General features: G+C 32.5%; 1 protein-coding gene across 1 annotated transcript in view; it reads left to right on the top strand.

Moving 5' to 3' along the window:
* LOC113510803 (A disintegrin and metalloproteinase with thrombospondin motifs 12) overlaps window positions 1-15,032 on the top strand; it is a 98,615-nt gene that overhangs the window by 49,324 nt on the left and 34,259 nt on the right. Inside the window, exons 4-7 of the mRNA XM_052896293.1 lie at window positions 1,623-1,785; window positions 9,015-9,611; window positions 9,771-9,953; window positions 10,033-10,283. Of these exons, the coding sequence (XP_052752253.1) occupies window positions 1,623-1,785; window positions 9,015-9,611; window positions 9,771-9,953; window positions 10,033-10,283 (1,194 nt within the window). The remainder of the gene's footprint in view (window positions 1-1,622; window positions 1,786-9,014; window positions 9,612-9,770; window positions 9,954-10,032; window positions 10,284-15,032) is intronic.

The raw sequence follows: 15,032 nt of genomic DNA, 5'->3' as shown, positions 1-15,032 counted from the left end.
TATATCATGTAAAAAAGAAAACTGAATATACATACCTACAGGTAATAATGGAAATAATGAAACCAAGTAATAAAATAAAAAATACAAAATGTCCAAAATTATTCCCCAAGGAGGCGCAAGAAATACAGTTTTAATATCAAAGTAAAATATGCTTAAATAAAACGCCTTTTTTTAACGGATTGAAGAAGCTGAAATTCTATACAAATATATATAAATGAGCATATAAATAAAATAAATGTGCAAATAAATATAAAAACACCGTAATGTACTTTTTGTAACCAAATAGAAATTTCATACTTCTTAGAAAATCACGGACTTCGATTAAATAAATTTTCTTTTACTTATACTTAACCACAAACGAAACCACGGGCAAAAGATGTTATTAAAATACGAGTATGTTAATAATCGGCTAAGTAGTTTCTAACACAAAAATGTTTTTTGTTATTTTTACGTTAGTTTTTTTATAAATTCAAAAGTAGCAATAAGGAAAACTATAAGGTATAAAATAAGCAAACGAATTTGTTTCTTTATGATTGTAACCTCATTTCTGTGAATTATGAGTACGTATATCGTAGTTTAAACTGTTAAGGAATTAATACGAATACAAATTTTCAAACAAAACAATGTAATTAGGAAATCTCGTATGTTTTACGCTTGTTTAGTGATCTTTATATGCTCAAGGTACCTTCAATCAAAATGACATTGATGTAATGTTTGACTTTGTGATGCAATTGTTGAATTTTGGATTTATTTTATACCAGAAATTAAAATTGTAAAAATATATTGTTAATATATATATTAGTATATATATTAGATTTTACCTGTAACTTTGTCCAAGTCATTATAATTTGATTTTATATTTATATGTAGCATAGACTATGTCAGACAATTGTCTTTCGTCCTTTTAGTGCACCAACCGTAGTCTATGTATATATTACCTAAGCATGTCCTACGTCTTGCAGATAAAGCCGTAGAAATAAGCTAGTGTAGGGCATAGTATGTATTAATATACTATCATTACAAATACAACAGCAAATCTGTTAAAAAAAAATTAAGCAATATAAAAACTTGTATTTTCGATAGTTCATATCAAATTATATAATTACCATAAAGCAAAAAATATTGCACTTAATTAAAAATAACATTCCCTATTTTATTCATTCATTTACTCTTCTATTTATACAAATTTTCAAATCAATGTGTGTCATAATATAATTACAAAATAATAAAATAAAGAGGGTAGTTTAAAACAATAGTTGACTGAGTACAAGTGATTTATCTAATCATATCAATAGGTTTCCAGTTTCCTTAAAGTATAATGAAAATTCAAAAATATTCAGCCGGTTATAAATCCTCGTAATATCTTTTTCCATTAAAGGTTACTTTTATATCAAATACATATAAACAGAATATTATCTAAAACAATTTATTAAATATATCTCTGTCATAATTGAAGACTTTTGCTGTGAGTAAAAGTAGCTACTTGCTACAATATAGGAATAAATCCTATTATGTATGAAGTATATTTCTTAAAAGTGCCAAGTACTAATAACAAATTCACTGAGATTTTATTTGTTTGCCATTTCCAATTATATAAAATTTTTTTTTTGTTGTCCATACAGGCCGTCAGTAACGTTCATAACGCCGACAATAGTCGTAGAGCGGCACCATGCGGAAGGCCGTACACGAGAAGTCCCGAAAGCTGCAGCAACCGCCTGCCACTATACTGGATCTATACGGGGACAACCCGACTCCAGTGTGGCACTATCCGCCTGTGATGGAATTGTAAGTTGTTTAAACTTTATTTATACCTAACAATTATATTGAAATTTAATTCTTAAAGAAATTATACTGTGTATAACATTACATTACAAAAATTTATCTATATACTTTGATTTCTAATTTGAATAAGTACAGTAACTAAGCGTATATTTCATCAATAACTTCATTAAGATAAATTCAATATCTATCTATAAAAATAGCATAAAAATATGTTAGTCTTGCAAGTAGTCTTTACGGCACACAGAACGAATTATATCATTTGATTAAAAAATAATAAAGTCGGTTTATGAAAATTTAAGTGTTATTAGAAACCTACTTTTCTAAGAAAATACATATCTGGATAAAGATCTGGTTAAGGAAAGTGATTTCTGTGCCAGTACTTACCATTATGTTGATTCTAGTCAAAGAAGTGAGATACGATGCGCCGGTAAAAGTGAAACCGATTTAGAAACGTTTGTCGAGAGTGCTATTTCGCAAACTTGCGCACAGTTAATTGATTTCCGATTATTGCCACACCCAACTGACAATCTATACTTTGAGATACAATTTATGATAAATGTAAATAGTTATTTATAACGATACAATTTATGCTGCAATTCGGCAAAGTAAATTTATTGATATAGCTACATACTTAATCAAGAATAAATTTAAATATCGGAAATATTAATATTTATTAAAAATAAAAAATTTAAATTTTTAATGACCTCAAAAAAGAGGTTATATAGGTATTACTTTAAAGCAAAAAATATTAGCAAAATAGAGATCAAAAGACTAGAGCCATTAAAATGAATGGAAGGGAGTTTCAAGTAATATAAGTATACATTATTGGCATGACTAGCCACTAGTTTTTTTTTTTTTATAGCTGGAAAACTATATATAAACGTCTAAGAGTAACATGAACTCTAATTGTCACTACCTACACGCTCAATTAGAGTTATCAATGCTATATATGTATTGGTATATAAGTATTTGACCTTCAATATGACGAATAAGTTAGATAAAATGCAAAATATTTGCATAAATCATATAATGTCTAGGTCATAAATTATACAAAAGTGGGCGTAACTTATCTATGTCTTCTAGTTTCATGTTTTGACATAAGTATAAGTATTAATTAACAGTGGCGCGTTTAAGAAGACGTCAGTGATCGATCATGGCAAAATAAAATAAATAGTTCATTACAAAAAACACTGAAGGTGCATGTAGGCGTATCATTTTTATTATTCGTTTGAAACAAATATTGCTAAATGGCATTTGATCATGATAAAGGAATTAATTATAATACAAACCGTCGAGAATTTTGGCATCGCCCGGCCGTTCCGTGAAATTCGTACCCAATCAATGGGCACAATAAAAAACCAGCCAAGAACGAGTTGGTTATGTATTTATGGAATCTCTATCTCTACAAATTGTTATGTTATTAACCAAAATTATTTACATTATTGATTATTTATTGAAAGCTTTTACAAAAGTAATAGCTTTATTATATTATTGTTTTACCTAATTTTTAACATATATAATTAGTTGTACTGGAAGCACATGATTACTTAGGTTGGTATTATTATATTCTAATATAAAAGTATAGAAAATTTTAAAGTAGACTTTTTAACAAGATTTTACTTAATTAGAACCTAAGAAATGGAAAGGTATGTCAAAAAATTTTAATATTATTTGTATTATTTTTTTTATAAAGGTCGTAGTCCATATATTAACCTGATCGTGATTAAACTATAGTATATTATGAGAATATAATTATATTAACTTGCCGTTTTAGACATTTGTCTGCGAAGTCATATTGTAATAAAGCTTTTATTAAATACAAATCTTACTAAATCACCTAAAAATAATATAGTAAACATTAATAATATGTATTCTATATTTTTCCTGAACAAATTATTATGTATATTTAAATCATTATAGTTATTTTACATATATTGTATATACCAAATATAAATATACCTTAATAGTAATCTTCAATACATTACAGTGAAAACAAAGTAAAAAGAAATATTTATTAAAAAAAAACATTAGATAATTTGTTTATTCAATTAATAGCCGAGTTTTAAAACGAGTAAACAAATGCTCTACAATGTCAAGGTCGCGAAGTCAATGCGCTTTTAGCGCGGTAATCTGGCAGTGGGACTAGCCCGTATCAGTAGAACACTTCACTTCTGGCTGATATTCTACTAATATTATAAATGTGAAAGTTTGTTTAAATGCCTGAATTGTTATTATTATTTGTATACACTCAAACATACCTACTATAAATATACCTGTATATAAACATACATATAATATACCTATACTATAAATATTTTTTAAAAATGTTGTCATAAGTTGGAAGTTTAATTTCAAGTATTCCATATACGCTCTATCATCATTATATCATTTCACATGAAATAAATATTTTCAAGCTTTATGTCACATTATATTGAAACTGACATATTGATTGTTATATCTCATTTAAACATACAATATGAACTATAAGAGAAATATAAAACATATATAATTATTTAGGTAAATAGACCTTTTATAGACATTATGACATATAGACATAGGATACATTGTTTATTGTTGTTTTAATTTGCCACTTATTTCCATAAATAGACTAAGCCGAAAAAAACAGGCAACACAAATTAACTTTATCAAGTCTCAAATATGTCTGCCAATCCCTAGGCCTCTAGGAATACCCGAGCTATTAATTCTTTGAAAGACGTCCATTAATTAACAATTATATTTAATTTCATGCCCATCAAGACCCACAAGATATATTAATCATATTACTTCTTTTATTTTATTAACATTCTATATCCATTGCAACACTATAATCGGTAGGTAGGTTTATCTCAGTTTGTAATCTTTTTTTAGTATTATTCCGTCTGCATAGGTAAAGGTAGATTGTGGAAAAAGTTCTTTTTTTATTTTGGCAGTTTGGGAATTTTGGCTTAAATTATAATAATACTCGTAATATGAGCTGTAAATAAATAATATAAATAACTCTGGAACTATGACAATGAACTATGACAGCACCATTTAATCTTAAATTAAGCGATTTCGCATCCACTCACCAATAGAACTTATCCTATATGATTTTGTGCTAGATAACTGATAATTACGTACATTTTTATGTGAATATATTGAAATAATAACTAGAAAATACCGGTGTAATATAAACAATCGTTTGCATTCATCTATATTGATTTTATTGTTTATTTTAAAGTTTACTCTTGTTGCAACTAATTCATGTGAATAAATAGAAATAGTTTAATTTGACGAAGATGCGAGCAACTGTAGAAAGGCGAAGCAGTTTTATTTTATTAATAAGCTATGCCACTAAGAAATGTACTACTACTACATAGTACTTATTAACTCAAAACCGGTATTAAAGGTGGTTGCTCATTATAATGAATTGAAACATCTCAAATATTAATTCACTGCCGAAAGCACATAAGATCCACTTGACCGAGGAGGCACCTGTTGGAAGCTTCGTGTGGAAATATCCGTGATATTTACATTCACTTTCTATGTGAGCACCATAGATATAGAAATCGAATTGTCTCTATGAAGAGTTAGTAATTCGTTTTTATCCATATTAGTGTTAATTATTATTTACCGAAAGAGAAAGAGGTTTTATTTTTTTTTTTTTGTCTTTGTCAATTTTAAACTAATTTTCGTTATTTCATCAATCACCGTGTGTTACTAACGTGGAATGGTCTAATGACCCTTTTTTCCCGTGGTTCTTATGGTAGAGGGATGGGCATCAATTTCTCTCTTAAAACATCACCAAAACCCGGCTGCGGTTGCTAACCCACTTGCCAATCGTGGCAACAACTGGCAAAACCTCCCAACAGGGGAAGACCTATGTTCAACATTAGACAATTACCGGATAATATGATGATAGTGATAATTTTATTAAAATTGTAAAAATCAGAATTAAAAAAAAACATTTTATATGATTAGAAATGAACACATCTCCCAAAATCCTTATTAAAATGAAAGTAGTAACAGTCCTATACGAATGTAACTTTCTTAGTCATTACTCATTTACTTATTATTATATTAAATACTAGCTGTTGCCTGCGACTTCGTCCGCGTTTCCGTCGTTTTTCGCAAAATAAGTAGCCTATGTCCTTCCTCACGGTTCAGTGGTTTTGATGTAACAGACACATTTTCCTTCACTGCTCTGCTCCTATTGGTCGTAGCGTGATGAAAAATATACTATAATGTGAAGAAACTATAATATGAAGAATAATTGTACCAAGTTTCGTTAAAATCCGTCGAGTAGTTTTTGTTTCTATAACGAACATACAGACAGACAGACAGACAAAAATTTTACTGATTGCATTTTTGGTATCAGTATCGATCACTAAGCAACCCCTGATAGTTATTTTGGAAATATATTTCATATACAGAATTGACCTCTCTACAGATTTATTATAAGTATAGAAAAAGATATTAAATGACGACATCTGAGTACACGCATGTTTAAGTATCTAATAAAAATATAATTGCAAAAATTACCATTATATAATAAGTGGACAGATCATAATTATCATACCTAATCATTCTAAATTTAGAATGAGTCGTGACAGTATAGAGAATTAATACCTACTAATATGTTTTGATTAGCTATTCCTATTCATAATTACTTATTATAATATTAAATGTTAACGCCACATATGATTTTAATATTAGGCAGGTGTACCTACAGTTGGTCGCTTTGGTAACAAGAAATTGGCTATTAATTATCAATTAATTAATTAATTATTATTAAAATATTGCGTAGTCAATACCTACAGCTTTCGTGGCCGGTCTCACAAGGCCGCCGGCGACATACAGGCTAGCCCGCTTTGTGCTAACTGCTAGATAATTACATACACTACACTGCAATCTATTTATCAGATCTTGTAATATCCTCTAGATTCTAATTATACTTATACCTGTTAATCTGAAGTTAATAATCCTATGTATGCACAATGATTAATTATGATATTTACACATATATCTAACGGGAATGAATGCTTTATGTCTCCGACAATTGGTAAAAAAGTTCCCGTTATATCGTTAAAAAATTAACATAAGTTTTAAAAATAGTATCAGTTATAGTTTAAATATTGATTAGGTAGTTGTTTACCTAAATGTTGTTTCCTTAATCTTCTCCAATAATAATAGGAGTGAAGAGGAATAGAGCGTTTTAAGGAAGGAATATGTTTGTATAGTTACAAAAGTTATGTCCATGATACTGCTTATGACTATAGGCGACGGTTACCACTTTCCATCAAGTAAGCCGTCAGCTTGTTTCGAAATCGAAGAGAAAAACATATTACTTCGTAAACCCCATATATGAAATGAAGACAAGAAAGAAGATGATTTCATTGACTTCAAAATGTATTTCGATTTTAATAACTTTCTTTGCTATCGATGGACTTTATCTTAAATTTTATTTTATAATGGCCAATATTACTTCCGCTATATAAGAGATAGTTGTTTCCAGTGGTTATTTTATTAAAATATTACGTATGAAATATCCGTGTGTGAAACAAACTAACGCTTGGTATTTATCTATTTCACTCTTATTCCTACAACATTATTATTCTATATTTGAATAGATAGAATTTACCTTTTCCTAAATATTTTATATCCTAATAATAAGCACATATATACATCTAAAATTATGATTGTTAATCAATAATCATAGCGGGACATATATATCTCGTAGCAATAATCCTATCGAGATCTCAGTTCAGATCGAATAGTTTCCATAAAATTTTGCGCATAGCCGCCTCTGGTTCGTTATCAATCAATTTATCTAGGTAGTACCGCCAACAAACAAACGACGACTAGAATAGTTGACCCACTGCTCAATAAACCGGTTTGCCACTCAATGGACGTCTTGTCACGTAATTTTACTTTGTTCATTAGCCACTATATTTCACAATATAATTTTGCTTTTAATTTTTTTTTTATTAAAAATATATGTATATGTACTTAAATAATAATAATAAGTAAGAAACAGTATACAAACGAATATTACCTATTTTATAAGTAGAGGACCTATTAGAATAGTTGACTATCTTGTTTTACGCAAAGATTTTGTAATTCCTTGTTCTTAACTATATTTGACAACTTTATCTTATGTACTTAACCCTTCTTTGCATGATTTTTTTTATTGGTGAAATAAATCAAGGTGATTTATATTTTTTTTAAGTATGTTTGTTCCGTTGTGGAACAGGCTAAGGTCGGAGACCATGCTGCCTAGTCTTCAATATGATAATGTGTCTGGAATTTTAACAAGGTGATATAATTCATGCTCAAAATTAAAAGAAAATGAAAAAAAAAATTAACAGCTGTGTTTTATTTTCTACAATGGACATTAAAAAAGACACGATGAAATTAAAGTGAAATTGTTCTTTTATATAATTTTTGGGCACTCAATGTTATGATGGAAATTTCCACACATTATACAAAGAAGGGTTAACTTGAAACAACTATTACTAAAGTGCCTTGTGATTTATTAATAGTATAAGTAGGTTGTTAATGTATAAGAACTTATAAAATGGTATCATTAAGGGAAGAGGAGGTTTTCATTTCGATAGTGTACATCATCACCAACAAAGAACCTATTTTAATAAGTTTCTTCAAATTTACTAACCTATTAAACTTAATTTTTTAATTTAAAAAACAAAATTTCTTGTTAAAAACAATGAATTATTGTAATCGGGGAATTTCTGCGCTGAGTACTTTTTGCTTTATATACAAAATATATATTTTTTTTTACTTTCTTCAAAAATATATAGACATTCACTGAGATACGTTTTTAGAAATACCTATAGGAATTGTAAATATCGAGTTTCCATAAGCGAAGCTATGAAATTTGCTTTTATTTTAAATAGTTTAAAATATTATTTTGAGAGTGACTGAATAGTTAGTTTAAATTACAAGGACACGATATTTCACAATCAAAATGACTGTGAAATATCGTGTCCGCAATGAAAATTTTTACTTAGTGTTTAATACGTAAATAAAATAGAAAAAAAAGATAATAAATATATTTTTATATATAATTCATAAATAATAGCACTTAATATTAACAATATTAGCACAATAATAATTATATCGTTTTTTTAAGGTAGCCGGTGTTTTTTTTTAATAACATGATTCGATATTTATTTATATTTTTTTATTATTATTAAATTAACAAATTTAATATAATACATATCATTTGTTCACAGGCAGGACTTTTACGAACTGAACACGGAGAATATTGGATTGAGCCTTCAAACACAACTTCCACAGATGGTTCTCCAGGTAGACCACACGTAATATTTAAAAGATCTGCTGTAGATAAAGTCAAAGCTTATCATAGAACGAAAAGAGAAGCCTACAGTCAGTCAGATTCCAATGTTTCGAATAATAAAAATAGCTATGAACGTTCAAGAAAAAAGAGTGAAGTCAAACAAGCCTTGGAACAGCGAAGAAGAAGTTATATGAATGGAATAGAAGAAAGACGAAAACGACTTGAAGCTTTAAGACGAAATCCTACTGAATATAGAAGACAGCAGTCTAGGTTACGAATGGAACAAAGAAGGATAAAAACCAATTCTAAAAGTTATTCTTCAGAATCAAGTAGGTCTTTTGAACGACCTTTATCTGTAATAAGAAATAAAAGTCGAAATAAATCAACAAACGAACCAAGATTACGACGTAAGAATAGACGAAGAAGAAATAGGCGATCAAAGAACTGCGCAACGAAACAACCACCTTATCAATGGAAAACTAAAAATTTGCAAAGGCATGAAATCGAAGAACATAAATCAAATTCACTCAAGGTACTATTATTAAATAAATCTGCTGATATAGCACAAACTGCTTATTCTAATATACAGAGGAAGTACTCACTTATTAATATTCATATACGCCTCTTAAGCGGTTTTTATAAATTTTAATCTTTGAGAAATAGTCTTCTTAATATTACAAAAATATTTTAGGACCTCAACCGATATCAGCAGCGTACACATTCACGTCGACGTTATTGGGAAGAAACGAGGCGTACTACACGGTCCGTCAGTAAACCTAGACATGTTGAGGTGCTGCTTGTCGCCGATAAGTCCATGACAGATTTTCACGAGAAAAATAAACTAGAGGAGTATCTACTTACTATAATGAACATGGTAAGCTATGTGTTAAATTAATTTCATTTTATTTCACACTACACTTGTTTATCAAATTAAAGATGTCTCTCTTGTGCAGGTGTCATCACTTTATATGGATCCAACTATTGGAAACTACATTAAAGTTGTTGTTGTGAAAATAATTCTTATTGAAGAGGAAGAAACAAAGCCGAAACTATCGGTGTCGTCGAATGCAGATATAACCTTAGCATCGTTTTGTTACTGGCAACAACTGCAGAATCCCTATAGTGACAGCGACCCACACCATCACGACGTTGCCATCCTTATTACTAGACAAGATATCTGCAGCGTGCATGACGCTCCTTGTAGGTATGAACTTAATTATTATTTCATCAATACACAAATATTTATATACATTTTATAGAGTTTGTATATTTTATATATCCTTATATATTTATATTATTCAGAATTGCAAACAAGCTATCGTACCCATCTGATGAAAAGTGGTAGTCATCGCTTATAAACATAAAAATAATTATTTATTTGGTAGAATAAATTAAAACTGTCTACTTGACAAATTTTATTATACGAGTACAGCTAATGTTACTTCAAAGGGCAAATGTATTTGTAGAGATGTAGAGATGTGTAGAAATGTAGAGATGTGGGCTTGATGATATTTATATATATAAATTCAGAAGGAGTAAGAGAAAGAAAGACTTGGTACGAGATTGTATAATGAATAATATTTACAGTAAATAAATCCAGATAAAATAAGTCGCGATACAATATATAGTTCCGTAAAATTTGCTAAGACAAGGAGATTGTCAAGAACGTCACTATTTATTTTTCTGTCACTATATAGGTTTGAAAGAGGTTGGTAGCCTACATCACTCCCCCCCATGAGACCTGGTTAAGGGCGATAGAAATCTGGAAATCGGACACGACGTCCAGAACGAGTAGTCCTAGCTACAGGATGGTTCGTGTCTTGGTTGTTAAGTGTGGTGTGATCGTTTAAAATGTAGGCAGGTTTCAACCTATCTATAGAAACAGTGACTTCTTTACCTTTGATTAGCAATTTAAAGGTTTTGTCACCTCTGAGCAATACAAGATAAGGTCCTGTATACGCTGGTTGGAGAGAACTACGCAATGCGTCTTCGCGAAGGAATACATAATTGGTAGTGGCAAGATCTTTGAAAATAAATATTTTGTCACTTCTATGACGAGAAGCAGCAACAGGTTTGATTTTATTGGCGAATAAACGTAAACGAGCCATAAAATTAGTGACATCAGTAGAACCTTCAAATGGCGGTCGAAAAATTCGCCTGGAAGTCTTAAAGGTTCTCCATAGGTTTGCTGAAGAAGCTTGTAAGTCCTCTTTAAAAGAACTTCGTATGCCCAATAGTACCCACGGAAGAGATTCCGTCCAAGTACTATTCGCATGACACATGATGGAAGTCTTAAGCTGCCTGTGAAATCTTTCAACAAGGCCGTTAGACGCTGGATGGTAGGCTGTAGTTCGTTTGTGTTCGAACCCTGTAATCTGAGATAATTGTTCGAACAGCGCCGATTCAAATTGGCGGCCACGGTCCGTAACAATTTGCTCAGGACAGCCAAATCTAGAAATCCAGCCTGAAAGTAAAGCCTTGGCGACAGTTTCAGCTGAAATATCGGTTATCGGTATTGCTTCAGGCCACCTTGTAAAACGGTCGATGGCAGTGAGACAATACCGATATCCCTGAGACAGAGGCATGGGACCGACAAGGTCAATATGCACTACCTTAAATCGTGCTCGAGGTAAGTCGTAAGTGCCCAACGGAGCAGACACGTGACGACTTACTTTAGATCGCTGACAAGCTAGACAAGACTTAGCCCACACTCTGCAGTCCTTTCTGATGCCGGGCCATACAAAGCGTTGAGCTACCATTTTAGCAGACGCGTTAGACCCGGGGTGGCTCAGAGAATGAAGGCTGTCAAAAACTTCCTTTCTGAGGGTTTTAGGAACAAATGGTCTAGGAGTTGTTGTACTGATATCACAGTACAATGAGATACAACTCCCAGGTAATTCTCGTTTCTCTAGACATAAAGAGTTTGGTTCGTCTAGATAATGAGATAATTCAGGATCAGTTTCCTGTGCTTCAGCTATGGCTTTCAAACTGACTGGAATTTGCAATTCATCAACACGTGATAATGTATCAGCCACAACATTATTTTTACCCGAAATATGACGAATGTCAGTGGTAAACTGGGAAATGTAATCTATGTCTATACTGCCTAGGCGAACAGTTGGCTTTCCGTTCATGGAAAGCGAAACTGATCGGTTTATGGTCAGTATAGACTGTAAAATGTCTAGCCTCAAGCATATGACGAAAGTATTTTATTGCATCATAAATTGCCAATAACTCTCGGTCATATGGTGAGTACTTTTGTTGAGAAGGGCTGAGTTTCTGGGAAAAGAATGCTAAAGGTTCCCATGCACCATTCTTAAATTGTTGAAGTACTGCACCAATAGCTGTATCAGAGGCGTCTGTGACTAAAGCTAGCTTACATTCACAATCTGGATGAGCTAACAGTGCAGCGTTCGAGAGACTTTCTTTACAGGCTTCAAAGGCTTTTAATGTGTCTCCAGTTAAATTAATAGGACTAGAGCCTTTAACTGAACCTGCCAAAAGAGAATTAAGAGGAGCCTGGATTTGAGCAGCATGAGGCAGAAAACGCCTATAAAAATTTATCATGCCCAAAAACCTTCTAAGCTGCCTTACATCTTTTGGTGGAGGAAAGTCCTTGATCGCCTGCACTTTAGTATCCAGGGACCTAGTACCTTTTTCGGAAATTCGATAGCCTAAAAAGGTTACTTCCGATACGCCAAAGACCGATTTTGCAGTATTAATTACAATATTGTATTCTTTCATCCTGGCAAAGACAATACGTAAATGCTGCTCATGTTCAGCTTCAGATTTAGAGAAAATGAGGAAATCGTCCAAATAACAGTAACAGAAATCCAATCCCCTAGTCACCTCATCAACAAATCTTTGAAAAGTTTGACCTGCATTTCTTAAACCAAAGGTCATATACGGAAATTCGTATAGACCAAATGGGGTTGTAATGGCAGTCTTCGGTATGTCCTGAACACTTACGGGTATTTGATTATAGGCTTTAACAAGATCAATAGTAGAAAACACTTTACATCCAGAAATGGAATGAGTAAAATCATGAATATGTCTAATCGGATACCTATCAGGAATCGTCCGTGCATTTAGCATACGGTAATCTCCGCAAGGACGCCAACCGTTATCTTTTTTCGGAGCTAAATGTAATGGCGATGCCCACGGACTCTCTGAAGGCCTAGCTGTGCCATTAGCTAACATGGACTCAAACTCTTGTTTGGCAATTTTCAACTTGTCCGGAGCAAGACGCCGGGGATTGCAATGTACGGGTGGGCCAGGTGTTGTGCGTATGTGATGAACTGTGTTGTGTGAAATAGTCCTATGTACCCCGGCTGGTCGTGTAATTTCAGGAAAATCAATTAAAATATTATGAAATTTAGAATCACCTATCAAAACTTTTACAGACTGTATTGTGTTGGATGGATGTGAAAGTGAAGCTGTAGCAGTGAGTGTAGTGGTATTATCTACTAAACGTTGATTGCGACAGTCAACCATTAAATTGTAAAAGGATAAAAAATCTACACCTATAATACACTTTGTTACATCAGCGACTACAAAACGCCATGGAAACTGTCTACGTAGTCCTAAGTCTAGGTTTAAATGTGCGTAACCGTAGGTATCGATGACGCTACCATTAGCAGCACGCAGTTGATAGTTGGTCTTGAGCCGACGTTGTCGTAGTAGTGATCGTGGAAAGACGCAGAGATCGCTTCCGGTGTCGACGAGAAACTGAGTCTTTGTATTCCGATCCATAACAAAAAGGCGACTACAGGAGGTTGGGCAATCGCTGGTCGCCGCTATCGATTGCCTTGTTAGTTTTCCTGATTGTAATCGCATGGCTTGATACAATTGTTAGCTTTACTGCCAAACTTATGGTGATACCAACAAACGGGAAATTTCTTATAATTAGAATGAGACCTTGATGCTGATCGGCTACGTTGAGGCTTCCTAGATCTGGAGCGCTGGCGACGATTTAGTTGCATGGTAAGTGACTTTACTTGCTTGCGCAACTCCGCTATTTCATTCGCCATATGATTGCTAGAACTTGGTCCTGCAGCTGCATCATCACGAGCTGTCGCTTCAACTTGAGGTGAACGTGGTGCGAGATCCATAATTCTATCTGCTAGATCCGCTAACACCTCTAAATCTGCGTTAGGTTGTGCCACAAGGATGGTCTGAATATGAGCAGGAAGACGGCTGGTCCAAATTGTTTGAAGAAATTCATCTGGTACCTTTGGTCCGGCTAAGCTCTGCAAATGCCTTAAAAATTGCGAAGGCTTGCGGTCGCCTAGCTCCTCGTGCATTAGCAGTTGATTCACCTTCTTCTCTTTGGATGCACTGAGGCGCTTAACCAACTCCGATTTAAGCTTTTCATACTTTCCCTCTGCTGGCGGACTGATAATAATGTCTTTAACTTCTTTAGAAAATTGATGGTCGAGTTGTCCGATTACATAATTAAATTTTGTTAGATCGCTAGTAATTTTTGAAATAGCAAATTGGCCCTCGACTTGAGCAAACCATATCTCTGGCTCTTCTGGCCAAAATGGTGGAACTTTAATTGCGACTTTAAATACCTCTGATGACGTGTCGTCTCGTACTGTGGAAACGGTGCCGCTCTCCGTCATTTTTTCTTCCAAAAATCGATGAATGAAAATGATCACGTCGGGGTCACCAGTGTAGAAATGTAGAGATGTGGGCTTGATGATATTTATATATATAAATTCAGAAGGAGTGAAAGAAAGAAAGATTTAGTACGAGATTGTATAATGAATAATATTTACAGTAAATAAATCCAGATAAAATAAGTCGCGATACAATATATAGTTCCGTAAAATTTGCTAAGACAAGGAGATTGTCAAGAACGTCACTATTTATTTTTCTGTCACTATATAGGTTTGAAAGAGGTTGGTAGCCTACATATTTAATGTTATACCTATGCACTCATATGTATTTT

The sequence above is a fragment of the Galleria mellonella genome, unplaced genomic scaffold (genome assembly GCF_026898425.1).
Source record: "Galleria mellonella isolate WM207_F2 unplaced genomic scaffold, CSIRO_AGI_GalMel_v1 utg32, whole genome shotgun sequence".
NCBI classification, from domain to species: Eukaryota; Metazoa; Arthropoda; class Insecta; order Lepidoptera; family Pyralidae; genus Galleria; species Galleria mellonella.
The sequence above is the reverse complement of the archived record's forward strand: the minus strand, read 5'-3'. Positions and strand labels throughout refer to the sequence as shown.